This window comes from Bos grunniens, chromosome 25, assembly GCF_055505025.1.
Source record: "Bos grunniens cultivar Pamir isolate PY7600 chromosome 25, Bosgru_T2T1.0, whole genome shotgun sequence".
In the NCBI taxonomy this organism is placed as follows: Eukaryota; Metazoa; Chordata; class Mammalia; order Artiodactyla; family Bovidae; genus Bos; species Bos grunniens.
This window is the reverse complement of record NC_141189.1, coordinates 39864486-39888170: the sequence shown is the minus strand read 5'-3', so window position 1 is coordinate 39888170 and position 23685 is coordinate 39864486. Positions and strand designations below refer to the sequence as shown.

At 48.2% G+C, this 23685-nt stretch overlaps 1 protein-coding gene across 2 annotated transcripts in view; it reads right to left on the bottom strand.

Moving 5' to 3' along the window:
* CREBBP (CREB binding lysine acetyltransferase) overlaps positions 1 to 23685 on the bottom strand; it is a 119331-nt gene that overhangs the window by 3252 nt on the left and 92394 nt on the right. The window contains exons 17-30 of one of the 2 annotated variants that reach the window (XM_086376030.1): positions 20709 to 20827; positions 19678 to 19917; positions 19228 to 19316; positions 13772 to 13882; positions 12207 to 12263; positions 9753 to 9830; positions 9362 to 9429; positions 5253 to 5403; positions 4771 to 4917; positions 4052 to 4165; positions 3338 to 3503; positions 2868 to 3035; positions 1171 to 1332; positions 730 to 1011 (exon numbers count right to left, since the gene is read on the bottom strand). In XM_086376030.1, the coding sequence (XP_086232156.1) occupies positions 730 to 1011; positions 1171 to 1332; positions 2868 to 3035; positions 3338 to 3503; positions 4052 to 4165; positions 4771 to 4917; positions 5253 to 5403; positions 9362 to 9429; positions 9753 to 9830; positions 12207 to 12263; positions 13772 to 13882; positions 19228 to 19316; positions 19678 to 19917; positions 20709 to 20827 (1952 nt within the window). The remainder of the gene's footprint in view (positions 1 to 729; positions 1012 to 1170; positions 1333 to 2867; positions 3036 to 3337; positions 3504 to 4051; positions 4166 to 4770; positions 4918 to 5252; positions 5404 to 9361; positions 9430 to 9752; positions 9831 to 12206; positions 12264 to 13771; positions 13883 to 19227; positions 19317 to 19677; positions 19918 to 20708; positions 20828 to 23685) is intronic. The other variant, XM_086376031.1, reaches the window with a different exon arrangement.

Below are 23685 nucleotides of genomic sequence, written 5' to 3'. Positions count from 1 at the left end.
GGCACCCAGTCCCTCAATGAGAGGCTCAAAGATGCCGAACACGTCTGCTCCCCAGAGCCTCCCTCCTGGGAACACCTGCACCCCAGAAAGCTCCGGAGGCCACTGCCCCAGCCACTCTCTCTTCTGGTGGTCCCTGTGCCTCTCCCGAGCTGCTGGCCCATGCCGTGGGGGAGTCCCTGAGTGCCTCTGAAGTGTCCCTAGAGCTCTGCAGGGCAGCTCAGGGGCACTGGGGCTGAAGCCTCCACAAAGGGAAGGCTCCCGGCATCCTCGGCCTCCTGGCAAGGGCAGAGCTGGGGCCACCGCAAGTGTAACCAGGACCCACTGTGCTCTCCTGTCTGGGTCCCCGCCCTGCGCCAAGAGGCCTGCTCACGTCCGAGACACTGGGCTGGTGCTAATGAAACGGAGAGTAAAATAACGCGGTGCCCTGTGAGCGTCTCCTCACCCTGGAAAGGTCAGCACAAACACAGTCTCCCAGGGAAGCTCACCAACTGCCCCCTACCCCAGGACGTGTGGCCTGGACTAGGCCCCAGGCCGAACCCTGAAGGGACCCTGGCACGGGCACACGGCAGGAACCCCTCCACATCCAGGCCTCTCGTGTGAACCCAAATCAACCTCAAAACCAACAATGGACCGGTGCACAGATAAGCCTTCTTCACCTGGTCCTTCTCTCCCTGGAGAAGTTGACTACAAGTCCCATGCAGCACACACGCGCAGCCCGGGAGCACTCACCTCGCACACGGTGCAGTGCCAGCGCGTCTCCACGTGGTGCTTGCACTCGTTGCAGGTGTAGACGAAGCGGTCCTGACCCTGGGTGTGCAGCTCCACCAGCATGCACAGCGTGGACCACTTGGAGCGCCGCAAGGAGGAAAACTCCCAGTGCTTGTCCCGGGCCAGCGTAAGGAAGGCATCCCGCCCGTCCATGAGGTCACAGCTGAGCAGGGGGTCAGGGTCGACGATGGGGGGCAGCGTATGGATGACGGGCCCAGCATGGAGGTGGATCACAAAGAAGACCTGGGGGTGCAGGGAGAAGCCACGTCAGCCCCGTGAAGGGAAGGACCAAGCCCGCCTCCTGACGTCGCCGGGGCTGAGCGCGGCTGTGAGCAGCGCCTGGTGTTGCCTGGCGGGGGCTCCCCGTTAGGTGCCCAGCCGCCCCGCCCTGCTGGCCCCCACCTCTTTGTGCTTCTCCATGGTGGCGTAGAGTTTCTGGGACAGGTCGTTGGACACGTTGGGCATGCTGGGCTTCTTCTTGTTGGTGCGGCTGATGCTGCTTTTATTCTTGTTGGTTTTCTTATTGTTCTTTTTCTTGGCGTTCTTGCTGTCGCCCTGGCTGCCCTGCAACAAGACGCATGGCTGTCGGCCCCACCCTGCCCCTTGCACCATGCTCAGTAGGCACCAGGCCGCCAGCTCCTGGTCACGGGGGCTCCAGGGAGCCAGGGTGAGGCAGGTGACCACCAAGCGGACTGCAACCTGCCTGCTCACAGGCCACGAACACTGCTGCCTTCAGACCTAAGTGCTGAGAGGAAGGTGATGTGGCTGGATGTGGACCCAGTGGGCATGGTGCTGACCAGTGCAGCCTCCCAGCACCTCCAGCCCTAAATCACCCGATCTTCCAGGCCCACAGGTTCTGCCTCCAGGGAGGCCCGGCAAAATTTTGGCAGGCCAAGGACAATGAGCACAGCCCCTTGGGGCCCACCTGTGACATGAGAGCTCATCACATCCTCACACAGGCATTCTCCATTCTGGAAGGGGCTGGGGTGGCTGTGTTCCAAAGAGGACACGCCCTAAAGCACCCAAGGCGGCAGAAGCAGCCTGCAGACATGAACCCCCAGCCCAGGGCTCCAGATGCAGCTCCTCAAGCTGCCCTAGGCCCCCCAGAGTCCCAGAGCTGCGCAGTCAGCAACCAGCAGCCTCTCGAGATGAGTGGGTCCACAGCCAGTTCATGGTCGTCCCCCAGGGGTGCTCCCTGTCCACCTCCCCTCAGAGAGGCTGCAACACCGACTCTGAGGCCCAGACCTAGCAGGCGGCCTTCAAACAGAACTGTCCTTACACGCCCTAAATTTAGGGTTGTTAGTCTTGAAAAACATCCTACGCTTCTCACCGCTGACGGCTTCGCGTCCAACTAAACCACCATCAGCTCTTACTTGAGCATCTCAAACACGACACATCGGCTCAGACTCTGACATCTTCCTCCCCCTGCTGGAGGCCCTTCCCCTGGATCTCTTGGGCTCCTCTCCCTAGACAGTCTCTGCTCATGTACCACCTCCCCAGATGAGGCTCCCTGAAAGCCCGCATCCACCTTCCCTGTGTCTCCTCCACCACCTCAGGGTGCACTACGCATGCGCCTGTTCTCCTCCTTCTCTCACTAGTTCCCACTGTAGTCCTCAGGATGGGGCCTGTACACAGCGGGGGCTTAGAGTGACCCGAGCGAGGGCACAAACACACAAGTGCCCAGTGGAGAGCAGGGCGCAGTCTATAACAGAGCAAGTGCATGAGGCCTGCAAATATGAGCCTCCTCCTCAAGTCAGTGTTAAAGTGAACGGACTGCTTCCTGACCACAACTCCCGTCTGCACCTCTGCCCATCTCTCCCGGGCTCCCTGCAGGATGCTCTCCTCTCATCTTTCCAGGTTTCAGACCTGGGCGTCCTGCCCAGAGAAGCCAGAGCGAGGCCCCCCGTCCACCTAGGAGGTCATGCGTCTCCGTGGAGCTGGGCACCGTGGCTGGGCTGCGGCCCAGGTCCAGGCCCAGGCCGGCCCCGCGGTGGGTGATCACGCGGTGAGGCTGTGCGGAAACACCACCGTGGACGAGGCTGGCCCCCTGCTGAGGACCTGGCCGCTGAAGCGCAGCCTCAGCGCGCGGCCGGTGTTACCTCTGTGGTCTCGCTGGCCGCGGTGCTCTCCTCCTTCTTCCTCTCTTCCTCCTCCTGCTCCAGCTCCTTAATGCTCTCCTCCAGCACGTTAGGCCAGAAGTCCCCCTCAAAGTAGGGCAGCTCCTTGGCGCTGGTGAGCCTGTCTTCATTTGCTTGTTTCAAAATGTCCTAGAGAATGACCAAGTGCAGCGGTGAGACTAGGGGGCCTGGGCGACATTCTGGGGAGGAGGGGGCTCTGGGCCACGATGCAGGGGAAGGACCGCACGGCCTCAGAGGCTGTGTCACCTCTGTTCTCAAGCTGCCGTCTGTGAGTCTCCACAGACGGCAGAGAAGTTGCCTCTAAGTTTATGCCTTTAAAACTTTTTTAATTTTTGCTTTACATTTCTCCTAAAGTGGCTATTAATTCTAACCCATGTGAGCAGAGAGAAAGACATGTGAAGACGCCCTGCCCCCTCCCCAGGCACGCGCACCTTGTAGTCATGGATGATGCGCTCGGCGAAGGCCTTGTCCAGCATCTTCTTATACCACTCTTGCAGGCGCTTCGGCTTGGGGATTTTTTGATCAGGGGGGTGGCAGTGGAAGATGTAGTCATCTCCTTCACTCGGGGGACAGGCCCAGATGTGCCCTGTCACATACCTGCAGGACACACACAACTCAGATGGAAGCAGGGAGCAAAACCATCCCTGCCTTCAGGAGTAACGGTGAGGCACAGGCACCAAAGCAGGGACAGAAGTAACTACACAGGAAATCAACACAAAGGAGATCAGCTGAGGACAGGGGTCCAACAGGGATGAACAGCAAATGGCCACAGGGCCCTCATGGGAGTGGGAGTGCGGCGTGAGAGCATTCTCAAACTGTTGGCGTGACGGCTGCATCGCTTGCTGAGATTACTAGAGATCGCTGAAGTGTACAAGTGAAATAGGTGAATTGTATGATATGTAAAATATGCCTCAACAAAGTGTTAAGAACAGGCTAGAATGCGAGAACACAGAAGGCAGGGAAAGCCCCAGCCCCACATGGCTCAAGACGATGTCAGGAAGGGTTGTCTCTGAATATAAGGACACCAAAATAAAAACACAGAAAACGTTAAAAAAAAAAAAAAAAAATTATTTCACAAAATAAATGCCACAGTGAAAATTAAAGACAGAGTTTTATTAGTTCTGGATAATCTGAATTCAACTCACCCCAATTTCTTCACATACTCTAAATATCCAATAAGGATCTCATGGTAAACGGCTGTTCGGAGGCATCGGGGTCGGAAGAAATGAATACTGTCCAGATAAGATATGTACACACGCCTGGGGGGTGGGCAGGGAGAAATTAATCGAAGTTCAGGTTATCTCCCAAAGGTGAAACCAAACACCAGCATCCAAAGAAAGCTCTAGAAATAAACTGCTCTGATAGCATCTACACTGGCCACAAACAAGACATGAGAAAATCACCACCAGCAACCTCTGCTACCAATCGACAATGGAATCCAATCTCACCCCTGAACTAGGCAGCAATATCATCTCTCACCGTGACAATGACAGGGAGAGACCAGGGCCACTAGGAAGAGCCACTTCTGATTCCCATCCACCCAGATTCCTGATTGAACAGGAAGTAACTCTTGGCAGAGGTGAGATGTTTTCACAGGTCCATCAATGAGCACTCAGGCCCAGGCAGCAGTCCCCACCCCTTCTCCATAAGTTCACCTGCCCCAGGTGGGACAGGGGCCACAGCAAGATCAGGGTCAGAACCCATGTACTCAACACACAACAGTCATCAAAACCCTTCCCTTCTCACTGGCTTAGGGGAAAACCAAACTGACTTGTTTGGTTGCTGAAGCGGTTCCCCAGGATGTTTAGAGCCCTGGTCACCGACACAGCACAAGGTGCGTGCGCATCAGGAGGCTGAGGGTTACCTTGTGTTTGGCGGGGGGCAGTCAGAGCCGTACTCCTGGACATGCATCCCAAAGAAGCACACGTCCACCCCGTCAATCTCCTCAAAGGCAAAGAGTGCTTTGGTTCTGTATGGGAAAGACTCCGACATCTCCCCAGAATCCACGAACCTGGAACAAAGAGCCTTCTGTTTGCATGCATCACCGTTTACACAGACAAGACTCGCTGTTCTGACCCGTGTGGCGCAGGTGAAACGCAGGTGGGGTCGCCCCCTTGGACCACTGGCCCAGGCACTTCAGAGCTGCAACCCCATTCTCTGTGACAGCCTCACTCAGACAGGGATTCCCCCTTCCCTGAAGAGTGTGGGATGCTGAGAGAAGGGTGGCTACATGCTAATTGATGACAAGCTCTCAAATTATGCTTGCCAGACTCTAAAGCCTTGCCAGAAAGTGGGGCTCTGGTTAACCAGGCAGGGTGCCCACTGGGACAACATCTGCACACGAACCGTGACTTCATCCCTGGCTTGACCTCCACTGTCTTGTCTGAGCTGGCCACCACACGGACAAACACCTCCCCAGCTTCAGGGTGATTCTGTCGCCGCAAAAACTTGTTGACTCGGTCTTCCAGGTGGTTTCCCAACCGTGTGGTCTGTAGTCCTGCAAAATCCAGAAGAGGCAATGAGAGGGCTTAGGAAGGGCCGAGTCTATAGAATCCACGTTTTCTTTCCAGGTAGTCTGATATTTTAAGGACGGACATTCTCCAAATACAGAAAGGATCTCATGAGATCCTATAAGGTGAGCATTTTACGAGAGAAAAGTGAACCCTGAAGTCTTAGGCATTCCACACACTGGAAACTGCTATCAAACGTCCCAAATTTCCATCTTTTTCCAACTCTAAGGGGCAGAAGAGCCACAAAGGTGGACCCAAATCTGAAAGAAGATGGGCTCCAGAGTTAAGCAGAGGAGCAGGCATGAGGGGGCTACACAGGGTCCACCTGCCTCCTGCCCCACGTGCCCAGATCCTGGTGACACCAGGCTCTGCCCTGGTTGTGCCCACATGGCTGCTCGGGGTCTTGGCTGTGCCGAGGCTGGTTCCCACTCTGGAAGAACTTTTAACAGAAACAGGAAGCCTGATGCTGCTCTCCCTGGAAGGCAGGCTGGCATGAATGCCCCTTCCTGCCCAGCTCCAAGGGGCGTCCTGCTGCTGAATCTAAGATGACCGAGCCAGTCCAGTCCTGCGAGGGCTCCAAACCTGGGCAGCAGGAGCCGCTGCCCCAGGATGCAGACTGGCCAGGCCCCTTTCCTGGTGGGCTCCATTCCCCATCCCTCCTGTACCCTCCCTCTCCCAGGAGCGGCCCCTGTGATAGGAGTTACACAGCACGTAACTACACATACAGTTCACGGCAGAAAAAAGCTGTGCATGTGCAGAAAGAAAAACTAGAAGGGAAAACTGCAAAAAGGTCGACAGTGACTGCATAAAGATGGCTTGAATTTATATTTATAATTACATGGCTTGATTCCTTACTGAGGTTAAGAAATACCTGCAAAATTTAGATTTTTTAAGTTCAGTCTCTCTGCAATAAACACACCAATGGTGGAGTTTTTGGGTATATAAGTTGTACCTCAATGAAAGTGATTTAAAGGAAAAAAATTTAATAATGGCAATGAAATAAAAACCCCATTAAAAGTATAAACTTCTGCACCCCCACTCCCGTGACCACCCATGGCTTCTCAGCCATCCTGAGAAACAAGGAATCAGGTGCAAAGGGCTCACACAACCACCTCATCTATCTTTGTGAAGACCCTGAAGAAAACCCTCTCGTTCTCACCCCCAAGTGCTCCCACGCACATGGGCACTGAGCAGGTTTTGTTCCCTCAGGAGGTGGCTTCCAGTCCACAAGGGAGGACAGCTGAGACGGCCACCCAGCCCTGCCACAGGGACCACCACCCCTTCCCTCATGAAATCGCGGCTACACGCACCATGACTTCCCGACAATGCACAGGAGTAAATCCCCAAATATTCCTGTGGGAGACGTGGGTCAAAGTGGAACTGCTGAGTCTGAAAACGGACATTTTAAACTGTACCCCATCATGCATATGCCTGTCCGCAGCACGTGATGGAGGCCTCATATTCCCCTTTATGTGATCAAACCCTTCAGCCTGTGCTTTCTGACCTCCGGGCTGCATCTTTCTTAGGAAGGATTTCCATAAACAAACACAGTAAGAACACTCTGACACTGACCTCCAAAACACTTGGCGTTGTTACTTTTTGCGTTTTTAACCAGCCAAGTAGAGAAAGGTAGGGAGGTGGTTTTGGTCAGTTGTTAGCATCACGGGCTGACCAGCAGCTGGAAGGTATTTTCAATGCAGTTGTCCCACTGCGTCCATGGGGGGCTGATAGGTTCTGGGAGTCCCACAGACACCAAAACTCAAAAACACTCAAGTTCCTTACATAAAATGGGGCAGGACAGACAGCCCCTGCACCAAGTCAGTGCAGACACCCAGGAGGCAACTTTTCTCTTGTGACTGACAGATGCTTGCAGAGATGATGCTAATTCGTGCTCAAATCAAAAACCAAGGGGAGATGCTGCACTTTTAAGGTCCTTTTCTGTAAGTCAATGTTCTACACCTTTAAAGGTCCACATACTCTCTGCCATTCGCTGGACTCTAGAGTGGGGGTGGGGGCTGGACCAGCTCTCAGGTTCTCCTGTCCCACCTCATCCCTCCACCGCTCTATCTTCAGGCTGCAACTGCTCTTCTGTTGAGAACTAGCTTTCCTAGCAATTTGTTTTGGTCAGTGAGGCTCTGGCCCAGGAAAGTGATTCTAAGTTGCTGACTACTTTAGTGACATCACTCGGAATGAATCCTTTAAAGCAGGAGTCCTCACCTGCACCCCCTGCCCAGGACATCTGGTAACGTACGGAGACATTTCTCATGGCCACTGTTCATGGGGGGTGGGGGAGGGGAAGCAGTGGCATTTAGTGGGCAGCTGCTGCTGAATCCACCTACAGTGCAGGAGACCCAGGTTTGATTCGTGGTTCAGGAAGATCCTCTGGAGGAGGGAATGGCTACCCACTCTGTTATTCTTACCTGGAGAATCCCATGGACACAGGACCCTGGTGGGCTACGATTCATGGGGTTGCAAAGAGTCGGAGATGACTAAGGGACTAAGCACACTGCTACTAAAATTCTACAAAGGCTAGCCCCCATAACAAAGATTTTTCTGGCCCAAATGTCAGTACAGAAACCCCAATCTAAAGAAAGCTATTACACCAGCTGGTGATTTTATCAATATTTCAAAAGGCTTGACAAGAGTTTAAGTGACAGGATAGCTGGACTTTGGTAATGACACAGTCTGAACTTGAGTCAACACCGATCTGGAGAGCTTCCGAGAGGCTTCCTCCTTGCCTGCCACCCCTCTCTCCTGCCCACTGACCCCCGCAACATCCCATCTCTCTTCTACTCTCGTCAGCCCAGCTCTGGCCGAGGACCCCGAGCAGTGTGCTGCTAGCTGCGGGTCCTGCTGGAGAGAAGCGAGAGCAGCCAGGAGTCTGGGGGCGGGTTGGGCTCTGAAGGCACTGCTGCAGCGGCTTTTCTTTCCTCCCTTTTAAAATGAATTACTTTTTTAAGTTTCACTGGGTCTCCGTTGCTGCATGCAGGCGTTCTCTAGCTGTGCCGCGTGGTGGTTACTCTTGAGTTGCGGCGTGAGAGCTTCTCATTGTGGTGGCTTCTCTCGTTGTAGAGCACGGGCTCTGGGGAGTGCCGGCTTCAGCAGCTGCAGCGTGCGGGCTCAGTAACTGGCTCCCAGGCTCCAGAGCGCAAGCTCAGTAGTGACACCCGGGCTTAGGTGCCCCAAGGTGTGTGGGATTTTCCCAGACAGGGATTGAACCCATTTCCCCTGCACTGGCAGGTGGATTCTTATCCACTGGGCCACGAGGGAAGTCCTTCAGGGACTTTTCCTATTCAGGTTTGCTGCTGACTCAGCACAGGATGGTTGGGAATGTCAAGCTACAGAAGGTGGCCCCGGCACTTGAGAGCCGAGCTAACGAAGATGACACACCATACCCTTAGGACAGTTTACTCCTGTAGCGACACGGTGCTCCACGCAGACACCAGTGCAGCAGCGACACACCCACGCAGCCCTTGGGCAGACCAGGCTCCGGCCGGTCCTGGTGATGCTGGCTGATTTCCAAGGGTCCCAGAGGGTCACCCTTCACAACAGCGGGGTCCACACCTACTGATGGGCATACAGACACCCGCACGTGTACCCGGGGCTGAGTGTACCCGTCACCAAAGGATGTGTGTCCGTGCATTACTTCCAAGTTTCCTGAGAAGGATCTGATGACATTTTCTCAGAATTCACAAAGTGTACTATATAACTTCCTAAAGTTTCTAAACTTTCATCTAAAACAGTCTGATCATAAAGCTGACTTTCACATAAAGATTAAGCTAAATGACTCTCTTCAAGGGTAAGATGAGAAAAATACAAGTATTAGAAAACAAAGCCACAGATAAAGACCCGGGACAAGCAAGCCCTGAAGCCGTGTGTTAGAGGAACCAAAGGAAGATTGGGAAGATGTACAGACCAGGAAACAGAAACCCTTCCATGACTTACTCTTAGCACTGAATTTGTTTTCTTTTCGAGTTCTGCCCGTTTTCTTCAAGCAGTTGTCACATACAAAACTGCAAAAAAATAATGGGTGTGATCAGATTATATAAAACAGTATATGTTGCCAAACTAGTGAAATGCAGCATTAAAATACTTTGCTGGCAATTTACATCACATCATTATACAAAAGTGAAGAGGCAGACTGCTTTGATTCTACAATTCCCAAAGCGGGCAAACACTTAAGACTTAAATTTAGAACCAACTGCCATCCCTCTAATTGCCGGATCCTTGCTGGCGACAACGAGAGGCACAGCAGCCGCCAGTGCCCTCCCCTCCACTCTGTGCAGACTGCTCTCCCTTTCCTGGAGTCTCAGGAAATCACCAGGAAGTTACTCACCCTGAGGGCCAGATGATGTCGTAGTGGAGAACACAAATCTGATGCATCTTCCGGCCACACTCCTTGCAGTCAACAAAACTAGAAGACAAAGAAGTGCCCTGTCACACGCAGAACTGCACAGTGGACCTGAGTGCTGTGCTCACACCTTGTCGCCATGAAGACTTCAAGACTCCTCAGCATTCACGTGTCTCTTGACTGACTCGGCCATATTTGAAACACGCATCAGTAGGATGTGTTCTACAGGAAGAGCTGACTTTCTCCCCTTCTTTGTACCAATGCCTCATTCCTCTCTTCTCCTCATCTCTTTTGTAACCAGAAATGAAAGTTTACTTCTAAAAACTGCTATGACAAAGGCCTATCTTACAGGTCACATTTTCAAGACCAGTGCTTGCTCCAGACGACTACAAATGCCTAAACGGACTTCAACAGCAGAAAACAATGCTGTCAGTGTTACAAGCTCTTGTTCTTCGCCTCGCACAGGAAATGTCTGCTCTGAGTCAGTCGCCAGGGTGGGAAATGATGGCCTTTGTTCAAGGAAACACTGCAGAGGTTGGGATTCACCTCATCGCCTGCCTTCCTCACAGCTTCTGCATGGCTCACCCGGACCCTATCTCCTCACCTAGTAATCTTCATCGTCAAACATGCTTAAAGGTCAAGGCCTGTTTCTTCAGCCATGCCCTTAAGGCTGCCACGACTTACACCCTGTGGAGGCTGAAGGGCCCAGCAAGCACTGCACTTCTGCAGGCCGTCTGGGGCCCTGGCTCCTCCTCTCAGCCTAGGTGCTGGGCCCTGAGACCTGAGGCACGCTCTCACACCACGGCTCGGGTCCTGGCCCGGGCCCACCCTTTGCCCCTGCTGAGAACGAGCCTTCGACCACAGATCGAACCTAACCCAGCTTCTCTGTCCCTGCTCTGCTGAAGGAAAACTGGACACCCACAGGCAAAGCGGGCAGCACGGCAGCGGCCTCATCCGCCGTCCTCGAGCGCTCTCTCCCGGGCTGCCCTCCTCCCACTCTATGTGGTCCTTTAAAACCTCTGCAGCCACACCAAGTCAGGCGCCAGGGAACCCAGCACCCCTGCCTCCTCGTGCCGGGGGCCCCACCCGCGCTCACCTGCACCACTGCTGGTGCTCCAGGCCCCTTCACTGCTCTGTGTCTGCAACGATCTGCCCACCCCCACCCACGCCCCCTCCAGGTGAGCACCACCTTCTCCAGGATGCCACTCTGCCTGGGCTAGGGCCCCTCCCTCTGGACACCTTACTGGCTCCTGCTGCCTGTGCTACCATCCGTCTGTCTGTCCTACTAGAAGACACACGGCTGCATGCCAGGCCCCCTTTATCCATCTGTGTCTTCCCCACTGTCTGGTACCTACTACCTCAACATAAAGTATTCTGCAATTGGAAAGTTAATATAGTAACTAACACAACATTGGAAATCAACTATACTCCAATATAAAGTAAACATTTTCCACAAAGAGACTGGAAGCCAGCTCTTCATGCACCAGGCGCTCTCCGAACTGTTCATCGTGCCCTCCCTCACTGCTCCCCTCTCAACCCCCGCCAGCATGGCTGGCAGGAGAGACTGAAGCAGCTCTGACACAGTGAAGTCTGTGCTCTCCGCTGGAAGCTGAGCCTAGGGAGGGCAGGACCTGCTTCTCAGCTCTGGACGCACCACGGCCACGTTTATCAGTTACCCATAGGGCTGCAGCCTCTGCTCACCAAGCAGCCCCGGACGGGCATTCACCACGGGGACAGAACAAGACAGGTGTCTCCACACACTGGGGTGCCCTCAGGACTTGGCTCTGGGGACCTGGGAGGTGCCACAGCACAGGAGGGGCTCTGAGGCCTCTTAAGGGGTTATTATAAAGCAAATTTTACACACTGAGTATTCTCACTGATCACTGAACACAGCGACCTTTGGAAACATACCATACCAAAGATGGTGGCAAGCACAAGTGGGCTGGCCAAAAAGCTGTTTTGGATTTTTCTGTAACATCATGTGGAAAAACTGAACAAACTTTTTAGCCAATCCAACACAATACCGGGCTTCCCGTTATTTATTTTTTTACAATTGGTTTCTAAGAGTTTCTCTAAAAATTCCCTTTAAGTGATACTAGGACCCCTTCACCAAATACTATCTTTAGTCTCTAAAGAATCACACTAAATGGCTTCTTAAAGACAATGATGACCAAGTTATTACAGAGGTTCTAACAGAACCAAAACATCCACCTACTCGTCTCACTGGTAAAATTCAGCAGCTGGACAGCATGTTACAGACACACATCTTTTGCGTGAGTTAAAAAACAATCCATATTTGAAGTAAATCCACACAGAAAGTTCCACCCAGGGCAATATGTTTATTTCCAGTGTCTTCTACAGCAACCCAATCACATGGAAGAACTTTCCCGATCTGAAAGTTAAAACCTAAAAGTCAGAAAGAAATAGCTGTATACTCACGGTTCAGGATCTAAGGTATCATTTTTCTTCTTTTCAAACTGATCCTTTGAAATTGTCCTTATTTGGGGGGGGGGAAAGAGGAAAAATGTTAATTAACTAAATTTTATCTGTTGTGTATAAACTACAGGGTCTCTGGAATATTATCCTATAACTAGTTCTTCACATAAAAAGTAAATGATGGTCAGAACTCTCAAGTGGATGCAATGATGGCATGAACATATAAAATTTAATTCCACAGAAAGCACCACCATTTATTTTTGTCTTCCTTCGAATATTTCCTCAAAATGCTCATCAACACTTATTACAAGATTTAAGTAAGTAAGTTCAGTCAAAATGTGGTGGGAAAATTATGTTCCGACTCAAACCTGCTAATTTCCAAATGTATATGATAAATGGCTACTGAATCTGACCAAGACTGGTGTAACCAATTCTTCCAATTACAATGTTCCTTCAGCATGTACTTGGGGATGTTTTACTTATTCTTTAAGGGCTGAGTGTTTCATTTCTATTGTCCTTTTGTTGTGATCAGTGTATACGTGAATTACTTGATTCGCAGAATTATACAATCCAATTATTAATCACACAATTGGACCAAAGAATCAAGATGACAGGGGGTAGAAAAAGAAATTGAGTAAGTAGAATTTCTGACATTTTGGTTTATATATTTTATGGGTGCCTATGGTCTGTTCTGCATTTGGATAGAGAGTAAATGTCACTGCAACAGCACTGGAAACTCCTTCACTGGGAAGCCCTTCTTGCCTGTGGGGGCAGCTGCACCAGCAGACTTCTCTGGGTGGCAGGGGTTAGGGCAGAGTCAGGAGAAGAGAGAGAGGCACAGTGCTGGCAGTCCTGGGTGGCTATGGTGGCTGGCAGGTCTTCAGGCCCCATGACCATCCAATTTGAGGATTTGGTTCTGCTTTTTTTCTCACCACATTCTGGACATCTGTCTACTCCATCAGAGGATAAGCATCAGGCAGGAAATGGTGAACTCGAGGGGAGGGAATGAATGAACTAACTCGTGCCTGTCTGTGCTGGAGCTGTGAGCAGGTATCCAGCCTCTAGTGAGGAGGGAGATACATGTACTCGCTGGGGTCTCCCCATCTGGCTTCTGTTACCTCCACAACTTCAAGGACAAAGGCTTCAGGGGAAGATCAACTAAATGCTGGAGACGGGGTACGCACACAAGACTCACTTTTGCTACTGCCAATTCTGTGACTAGGATTATCTGGTTTCTTAGATATAAAGGAAATTTTATAATCCCCCCAAATGGAAGTTGACAGCCACTGGGAAAAAGCAAGTGCTTTGGAAGAAGAGATATAGAGCAAGGTTACAAGAGGCCCCGGGACTCAACAGGGGCTATAGCATCAAGATCCTGGGTGGAGGGAAGGACGTGGGCATGGCACTGAGATTCAGCCACACTGTAAAGTATGAATGTGGGTACAGTTACTATGAAATATACACAACAGAAAAGTCACAACGGCAGTGGTGCTTCCCTTTCAATCGTGGACAAGAGGAAAACAACAATCCAGGGTCACCCCCAAGAGAAATGATGGGATGGTACTTACGTCTGGGGTTGTGAAGGGTCGTCACCCAGGGTAACATTCTCCCCCTGGATCTCTGTGAAACACTTCTCACAGAAGTGATACCTGTCAGCAAGAAGGCCATACTTGGGTGAACTGGTCCATCATAACACACAGCCACCCAAGCAACGAAGCCACCAATCAGAGCAGGGCAGATCACCACGACGAAGGGGGGGCGTTGTTGGTTGATTGATGGGTCAGTGAGGACAATGAAAGGAACAGGGGCAGGTGGGGAAGGGCAGGATTAGAGAACAGGGGAGGGAACAAATAGCACAGACATAAAGGTAAGACGCAAACACCAAGACAACACAGAGCAGAAAGCCAAGGCAAAGCATTGATTAGCATTCGGTCTCATTGCATACATCCCAGGCCATCATCACTAACAACGGGCTTGTTCAGCTCCAAAATGCAAATGTTTTCAAGGAATTGGTAATACTAGAATTGCAAGGAGCCTACATTTAGGAGTTTGGATTTTGTTCTTACTTAGAGAAAACCAAACGTAACTCCAGGGTTTGAGATGGAAAAAATTTACTTTGAACAAAACATTCTGACAAAAGTCCTTAAAAAAGCAATTTAAACTGAAATAGTTTTATTTTTCAAAATGGGAAATTTATGCTTGACAGCAATTCACAGATTTTATTTCCGATATTAAGCCAGATCTTTAAAGGTATGAAAATGCTGAGCACCCAGAACTGGTTTTAATTTTCTCCTGTTATTTTTCTCATGTTACTCACTTAGTTAATTGAGTTACAACAGAAATGAAACCAAATCCATACTCTAGACAAACACTTAACAGAAATGCAATCGGGGTCAAAGACTTTCCAGCCATTTATCAGTAAGAATATACAGAGAACAAACTATGATATATTGTATAAGCAATACAATATATGTAAATCCATGAACAATCTTAAAATTCAATTCTATGCTTTGACTTTAAACTTTTTGGTACTGGAACCAATCATTCATCAATCTGAGATACTCAATGATTGCTCTGACTTGGGAACAATCCAAGTTAAGCAAATTTAGAGTTAATCTTTAAAGCACAATCTGCATTTGAGAAATTATCCATCACCCCAATTTCTTATAATATAGAGCCTGGGCTCAAGCTACCAAATAAGATTAGTTTAAATAAAAACTATTAAATGTTTGGAAAGGACACAAATGAGAAATCAACAAAAATGCATGTGATGCTGCAAAAAACAAGATGGGCACAGAGGAATACCGCAGAAGTAAACAAGCCGAATGAGGTGAACTGCACAAGCGAAAAGGATGAATATATGGTAGCAACGGCAGCACAATAAAATGTGGTTTTAGTGCTCAAAAGTACATCTACAAGATGCCAAGAGGATTAGTGTTAAAGACACTGTGACGAGACTGGAGCGCCACACGGAACCACACAGGCAGGAGGAGATGTAGCAGCTTGCAGCTACACACACACACACACACACACACACAGCCACACATGCGCACACACACACACACACGTGTAGCTACAAATGACTGAGGTTCAGGCCACTGCCTGGCCAGCTTGTCTCCATTACCCCTAAAACAGATCCCCACAAGTTCTAATCCTAACCTTAATTAAACACACTGAGTGAGCATTGTTGTCTGCCATATTTCACTGACTAAACACATACAGTGAATTAAAAGTATAAAACTTTAGCATGCATGCATTTCAAGATTATCCAATTTTTCAGACTGTTGATGAACATGACAGATTCACTGTGTGTAGCAACTGGGAGTTTCCTGCTGGGACCAGTTTATTTAGAACTAATTCAATTAACAAAGTCTACCAAGATTAAAAACTGACCAGGAATAAACAGACTAACAATGCTGTTTTTAAAAACTATGTATCTCGTGTCTCTTTCTCTGAATGAACTATAGTAACACTCTGGTTATTCACTATTTTGTAAATATTTTTACAGAGCCTTGAAATCATGTAATAAAAGGAATTTTCATGTGTAGGAGGGCATAATCATAACTAGCAAGAAAGAATTAAAATATAGATACTGTAAACCAATTATGCAGCAATCAGAACAATATGTAAAAATGTTATCTCTTCAAAGCCAAATTGTGTCCCTTTTAAAATGAATGAGTGTTCCAATTCATTATGAGCAAACATCCGGCCATAGTGGGCTAGCTCGAAGAGTACTATTGAACACATTTTGAAATGAAATTGCCACAATAATTACACGCGAGTCTAAATGGTTTTAAAATCCTGGACAACTCACTGCTTTTATTCAAGCAGGACAAGACACCTAGCAACATCTACAGAACAGGAATCATAAACCCATCATTTCCACTGGAGGAAACTGGCCCAGAACAGAGCACTGGTGGCTGAATGGCAGCCCCCAGGTGGCTGCAGAAACCTACACTGTCTGCATATAACTAACTCCCATCCCTAAAAACCTCAGGTTCAGAAACTGGAAGGGACAGAGTGCCTGTCCAAGAGCCAGAGCGGAGATGCTGGAGAATCAAACCTCCTCAGGTGGATGGGGAGAGGACGGGGGAAGGGTCTGGGCCTCCCTGGAGCACCCTTCTGAGATGATGATAGCTCACAGAGTGGGCATAGCCACCCATCTGGTCCAGCAGGTGGGAACCACTTTGGGAATCAGCAGGTGGCAGATGTTAATGCCAGCCTGCCCCATCTTTATTCACCCTGGAAATACATAATGGTTCTTTCCAGCCGTAAGAGCCTTTCCGCCTGACACGAGGAAGCAGTCTGATGAATATGGAATTGTAAAGGAGAAACGCTTCACAGAACCTGATGACGATGTATATCTGGGCACCTAAAGTCGGTAAGTGTCACTGCATAGTTCATCGGTAAGGGTAACTGAATGTATGGAGTAAATTTTCAAATGCAGATTGTTTTAAGTACCATATAAGTATACACAAATAACTGGGATAATAGATATCTATTCTCATCTATCAGTAATAACTGGAAAAATCTATAGAATGGTTTTCCCAACATGACTTACTTTCAAAATTTCGAAGTATGATGGAAACAAGTGAAAATGTAACCATACACTAGCTTATAAATTAGTTTCACTTGTTTAAACGGTCCATAGAATTTCCTATTCTAAGTGCCCAACAGTTTAGAACTATAAATGCCAAAACAATTATTCAAAAGAACACCACAGCGTTCTCTTAAACAGTCAAGGCTGAGAATAAAAGTGGAAGCAGTTGAAATGTCCATCACAGAACGAGACCGCTGCTTTCAGACTCAACGCGGCGTCGCTTCCATGTCCGTATTCCAGGAAGCACACCTCGTGAGACTCAGCTGAGGAGCGGTGTGCTCACACTCTTAAAACGTCTTATGTGTAAAAAAGAACTCCTTTATTTATGTTTCTACTCTTAAGGAAAATATATCACTTTTGTTCAGTAAAAATTAAATGCTACACAGAAATCTAATTGGACATTTCAGAACTTTCAACAGAATCCTCCCATCAACACCGCCCTCTGGGGGGCAGTAGTGGACGCTGACGCTACCTGTCCTACTGAACTACAACCGCTCTCCACTTAAATATGGCCAAAGCCTGTGCACCTCAGCAAAGGTGGGGCCACAGGACCCAGAACAGTGAAGCCCACAAGGAAAAGGCCCCGAACTGGAGAGATGGTGGTGAGCAATCCGCTGTCTGCTTTTCCTTCTAGACCCAAACTATGCTGTGCACTTAATTAGTGGGGGCATTTTTCAGAGTTCATTTTAACCTATTTCCTTAAAAATTCATAACTTTGCTTTGTTTGGCGCCTATCAGCTCCCAAAGTGAGTTCCTACTCATTGTCTCATTGGAGACTGACAGCTAAGGGTGTCAACTGGGGGTGTTACTGTGCCCACTCCATCGACAAGCAGGTTCTGGGCTATGTCAAAGGTCTCTGGGCTAAAACTGTAAAAGGAGGGGCCAGAACTCCCAAAACAACACTTGCCACTGTGGAGAGACTCCACTACGAAGGCTATGATATCATTTCAAACTTTTAGTATTAAAATGCTTCCAGGGATAGAAGAGCACATTAAAGGAGAAATTAAATTCTAACTGTTGAAATATTTTCATCAGGACAGCTGTGTCAGCAGCACTTCTGCTAGAGATGCCTGCTGGGGACTCGCTTCTTTCCCTGGAACCAGCATCTCACTGGGATAGTGAGCCAGACTAGGCTTAGAAACCTTGTCTTAAGATATTTTTAGGTCAACAGTTCCCCCCCCCACCTCCCAATAGCATTTTGATGGGAGCTGTTAATGAACTTAAATATGGTTAGATTTTTAAAATTTTAACCTTTTTTTTTTTTCCCCCAACTGTGCCATGCGGCTTGTAGGACCCTAGTTTCCTGACCAAGGATTGAACCTAGGCCACCACAGTGAAAGCCCTGAATCCTAACCATTGGACTGCCAGGGAATTCCCTACATATTTTTTTAAAGAATAATTTAAAAAAACGTAATTGGAAGAAAAATAACTGCAACATTCCAAATCATTCAGGCCTCTGCATGTACCTTTGAATAAATAAAAAGCCTCGTACTTATCTTCTTTGAAGTGTTAAAACATATGCAATTACTACAAGCAAGTAAGATAAAAATAATCAAAACATCAGACCCAAAAGCTGACATTTAATACCTGAACCTAAAGACAAAGAACAGGCATGAAGTTTCATCTTGGTCACAAAAAGAATTCAGTTGTCAGTTCATGAAATGGAGGCAAGGTAACTGAATATGACCAAGAAATACCACCCGTTTCAAGGCAGGATGCCCTCATGCTATGGATACTTAGAGCCATGGATACCTTGGAGCTTAATTTTCAAGACAAGTCCCCAAACCAGGAAGCCATATTTAGGTAAGGGGATCAACAACAAAAATTATTTTCATTCTCCTTCTACTTAAGACAAGAGATCTACTCTTTGGCCGTCTCCACATTTCAAGATTAGAACCAAGATTTCTCAAGCATCCCTGTCACTCGCTAAGCCCTGAAAAGGCCACCTCCTGACACGGAGTCATTCATAAACTCAATTCTTTAATGAATCAGCACAAACACAAGTCTTTCCATCAGGCTGTGCAGGTCAATTTAGCTAGGCAAATATTTACAGTCAGACTGGTAAAATACAATGCTTCAACTTTATTAGTATCTTGAAAAAGGCCCATCAACCTTTGTTAGAGTTAACTTCAACTTAGACTCTTTCTCATATGGTGACATTATGGCTTAACGAATGTTCCTAATCCAAAGAGTGCAGTGCAGCAAGCAGCTTTGAGTTGAAATTCTATACTATACAAGCATGCTTTTAAGTTAAGAGACCCTGGGCCTAACTGAGTGACTGGGAAGAGAGAAACAATGTAACTTCAGCCTACTTCACTGAAACTTCACGAAAGAAATAATGTAACCAAGCTGCAATCAGATGAGCCTGCCTTGCCCTAAGACGACCTTTTTGTCCCATAATTCAGAAAACTGCTCAGTGCTTACCTATTCTGATAGCTGTAGTAGGCAGCATCTCGAGGAATTGTACACAGCTGCTTCCCATAGCAGCACAGAGTCTGTGGGGAAAACTCATACTGCAAAAACAAAGGAAAAAATATTAAAAATAAATGCATTTACTGTCATGTAATGCTGTGTCTGATATGGAGAACTAGATTTAGCTAGTAAATTAGTTGTTAGTACACTGAGTAGTCTTTTAATGATTCTTGTTAAAGATATTTTTGGATAAAATGGGACAAAATTAGTGTCTAAGGGACATTTATTACAGATAGATGAATGGACACCAGGGCAGCCAGGAATGCTTGACCCATAAGAACTTCTAGCTTCAGACGACTCCACTTGGGTCCTTCTCAATATACAGGTGTGGCCAAAGTACAGAGTCCATCATATCCTCATAACATCCTCTTTGGCTGAATTCAAAAAAAGTTCCAACTGTACCTTGCGTCCACAGCAATACCCAAGGGACTGCATGACGGGGTCAATCTCCTGCTCAAAGACCTCTGCAAGTTTGCTGCAGAACTTGTAGACCCGGGATGTCTTCCGATTGTAAAGCCAGGCGTTGTTGAACATGAGCCAGACGTCGTCTACATACTGCCAGGGCTCCTGGTACTGCCCTGTATCCAGCTTCCGCTTGATGGTGGAAAGGTCCATGGGATTCTTCACAATGTCAAAGTAATCCTGAAAGACAAAAGGCTCTCAGTCTAGCTGATCCCAAACCCCCAATGTAAGCCTTATCTGGCAGCTTTGCCTTAAAACAGCAGAGAGTACCAGTGTAACCTAATGAGTGACCAAAAAGAGAGCAACTCCTGACCTTCCTCTGGTTTTACTCTACGATGGTAGTTACTAAGTGTGATCATATTACTTCAAAAGCAAATTTAAAGAAAAAAAAATGAATTATTTATTAAGAGATGTCCTTCAGTGTCAGATTTTAAAAATAAGATTTTGATCCACTGAATTAAAACAGTGAGCATATTTATCAGACAATATGTTTTTCTAGAGATTTACTCTTGGTCCTAACAAGCAAAATGAAATTTAAGACAAACAAAAATAGTAATAAGACTAAATAGAACCTGTTTGGTCACCACGGCCTTTGCAAGAGCACCCAGGGATGCCAAAGTGAGAGGCCCATGTGGTTTATAAGGGACTTGCACCAATTCTTTAAACCCACTCCAGTGGACAAAGTCTTACCCACGAGTAAAGCAAGGCAACAGAGGCTGCATGCCCCGGGCTGTGCTCCCACATCTTCCCGCATCCCCCCACGACCCTGGGGCTCAATGGAAATGGGTGGGGGAACACACACATTTCAGTTAGTAAGACAAAAGTATATTTCTATTTTGACAACAAACTAATTTCTTTACATTCGGGGGAAAAAAATCTTACTCTACTCAATTTAGAGAGATTAAGCAAGTGTCGTGGATGCTCCTGAAGCATACTGGAAAAGCCACAGTGTTTTCATGACATCCACTTACTGGAATTCCCAGGAGCTGGGGATCCACAGGCTGCCGAAAGGGTAAGGACTCTGGATCCTGTCGGTACAGAGCTTCCAGGGTTGACATCAGAGCCTGGCGCAACTCCTCCGGCTTGAAGACTGCGTTAGAAAACACAGGAAATGACACTGTTGACAAGGCACCCAGACTCCTCCTGCAGAGCTTTTCAATGGAAGCTGGGCTGCTTCTGAGGAGGCCCAAGTCACCTTCCTCCCGGCCGTGAGCACTTTCTCAAGCTACCATTCAGGGGTTCTGAGAACACAGTCACACTAGCGTTTTTTTTTTAATTCCACCCCCCACACTAGCGTTTTTAAAACTGCATCCACATCATGAGGCAAAACTACCACACTGAGAAGTTTGCTTGCTCAACAAAAGATTTCCAACACCAAATTCTGTTGGAACAGAAAAAAACTGAAGCTAACTTCCAAATCTGCCTCACTGATCAAATGTGTGGAAACAGAGCCATTTTCACCAGAACGGGCCTTTTCTCCGGGCGGAAGTAAACTCACACCACCTGAGACAGATGGTTTTGTTACAACCTCACCAACAAATGTACATCATAAGCAAGCTACAAAAATATGCATTCTCCTCAAAAGTGCTCTATTGCCCCCTCGCAGATGTAGCAATAACCAAGTCTCCAAGCTCCAGGCCCACCCACTTCCTACTACACTTAGTGTTGTCACCGACGTAGCATAAACACTGGCTGCCATTCATTCACACGAGCCCCTCGTGAACTGCAAGGGTGCGGGAACCGTGAAGGCAGCAGCGAGTGTCTCACAACCCTCGCTGGCACACACCCCTGCACACAGCCCAATCATCAGAGAGGCAAACACTGCAGACGGGTTCTGATGGCTTAGGTCCTAAGTGATAGGAGGTTTCCACTTCATAGTTTTTCGGATTTTGAAAGTATTTTCTAGAACGGATGCATTAAGTTGTAAATTTATAAATCAGACTAAAATACCGTAAAAATTGCACTGGGTACATTGAGAGAAGCAGGCACTGGCTGGGAAGTTTCTAGAGGGCTTACTGCCACCAGAGCAGGGACCGCCCAGGTGTCCTGATCGGCCTCCTGTGCTGCAGAACGCCTGGCGGTCAGTGGGCACCAGGGTCACCCAGTACAGACATTCCCCTGGAGGCCAGAGCCCTGGTCCAGGGAGCAGACGTGCCCCATGGAGCTGTGAAACACAGGCAAACCCTGCCCTCAGCTAACCCTTTTTCTTCCAGTCTGCTTTTACAGAGCTTGGTTTTCTTCGAATAACTCTTTATAAGAAAGCAATTCTTTAGTTAATCAATAGCTTCTTCATTCTTCTAAATCAGGGGTCGGCAAACCATGACCCACAGGCCAAATCTGGCCAGCTGCCTGCCTTTGTATGGGCCTGGGAACTGAGAATAGTTTTTAAGTTTATTAATGGTTAGGGAAAAAAAGAATAATATTTCATGATACGTGAATTACACAAAATCACTGTTTAGTCTTCCAAAAGAAAGCTTTATCGGAACACAGCCATGCTCATCTGTGCACGTGTGTCTGTGGCTGCCTTCCCCGCACAAGGCAGGCACCGGCAGCTGCCACAGAAACCCAATGACGTACACAGCCCGAAACACGCCCTCCCTGGCAGCCCGGACGGTTTGCTGACGCACTGTCCCAGGCCCACTGGGCTTCTGGAGTTGATCGCTTACGGCGCTTACATGTGTCTCACTCTGGACGACTGCTCATTCATTCACTGAACATTTAAAACCTATGGCAAGGAAAAGTCATTTCTAACTCCTGTCTTTAACCACTACGTTGACATAACAAGACTCCAAATGAGTGGAGGTAGCAGTCAGGAGCTGTACTTGAAACAAGTTCCTGCCACCGACTAGTGCAGTGTCCTATGAGCAAGTCACTCCACTCCTCTGGCTTGAAACCTTCTCCAGACAACCAGAGGGGCCACGTCAGCAGTGTCCACAGCATGGCCCACGGATGACTTGGGGATCCCCATGCTGTCTATGGGGACCGCACCAGCCTGTGCGGCTACCTGAATGGAAATGAATTAATATTAAATAAAGTAAAAAACCCACTTCCTCAGGCACGTCTGTCACATTTCAAGTGCTGAGGAGCCACACACGGCTGGTTCCACCTCAGAGGCAGAGGTGGTTACAGAGTGGGCAGACACATAGCATTTCCATCATTGCATAAAGTTCCAGCACTGTCTGAGGGCTTTTCCAGGGTGTGTGAAATCCAATTCCATGATGCACAATGATTTTCACGCTAACACTCGGTCATCACTTGCTTTCTGCACTGTGTTGACATGCACACAGATGGGGTGAGAGCAACACGGAGTACCGTGGACACCAGCACGGCAACGGGACCAGGCCGCAGCGCCTGACGTGACTCAGTGGCCACGCGCTCTTCAGGGCTGTCTTGCATACACAGGTAAAATGCCATCTGCACTTAACAAATGTCCTTGATGAAGGAGCAAAAATCCTTACTTTTATTAAATCTCAGCCCTCGGCTACAGCTCTTTTATTCTGCACGACAAACAGGGAAGCTGTCAGAAAGCATTCTGCTGCAGGCAGTCGCTGTCTTCAGAGAAAGCACTCGTCTGAGTGCTGAGCTAAGAGCTGAAGTAACTGCAATTTCTCATGGAACACAGAAAACTAGAGAGAATGGCTGACAGACAAGCTATGGTTACTCAGATCCGGGTACACGACATTTTGTCAAAAATGAACCAAGTACACCAGTTACTTCCAGGACAACTGACGCAATTTGCTAGCAATGATACAATTTGGACTTTCATCAAAAATTAGAATTTTTGAAAAACTTGTATCTGCTACACAAGCTTGACAGCTTGTCAAAGTTTACAAGACTTTTTAAAGCGAGTCACAGTGATATTAATAAATGTGATTTTTAAAAATATTACATAATAAAGTATGCCAACATTTGGAAGATGAGCAAAATTCCCAAATGACCAAAGGATCG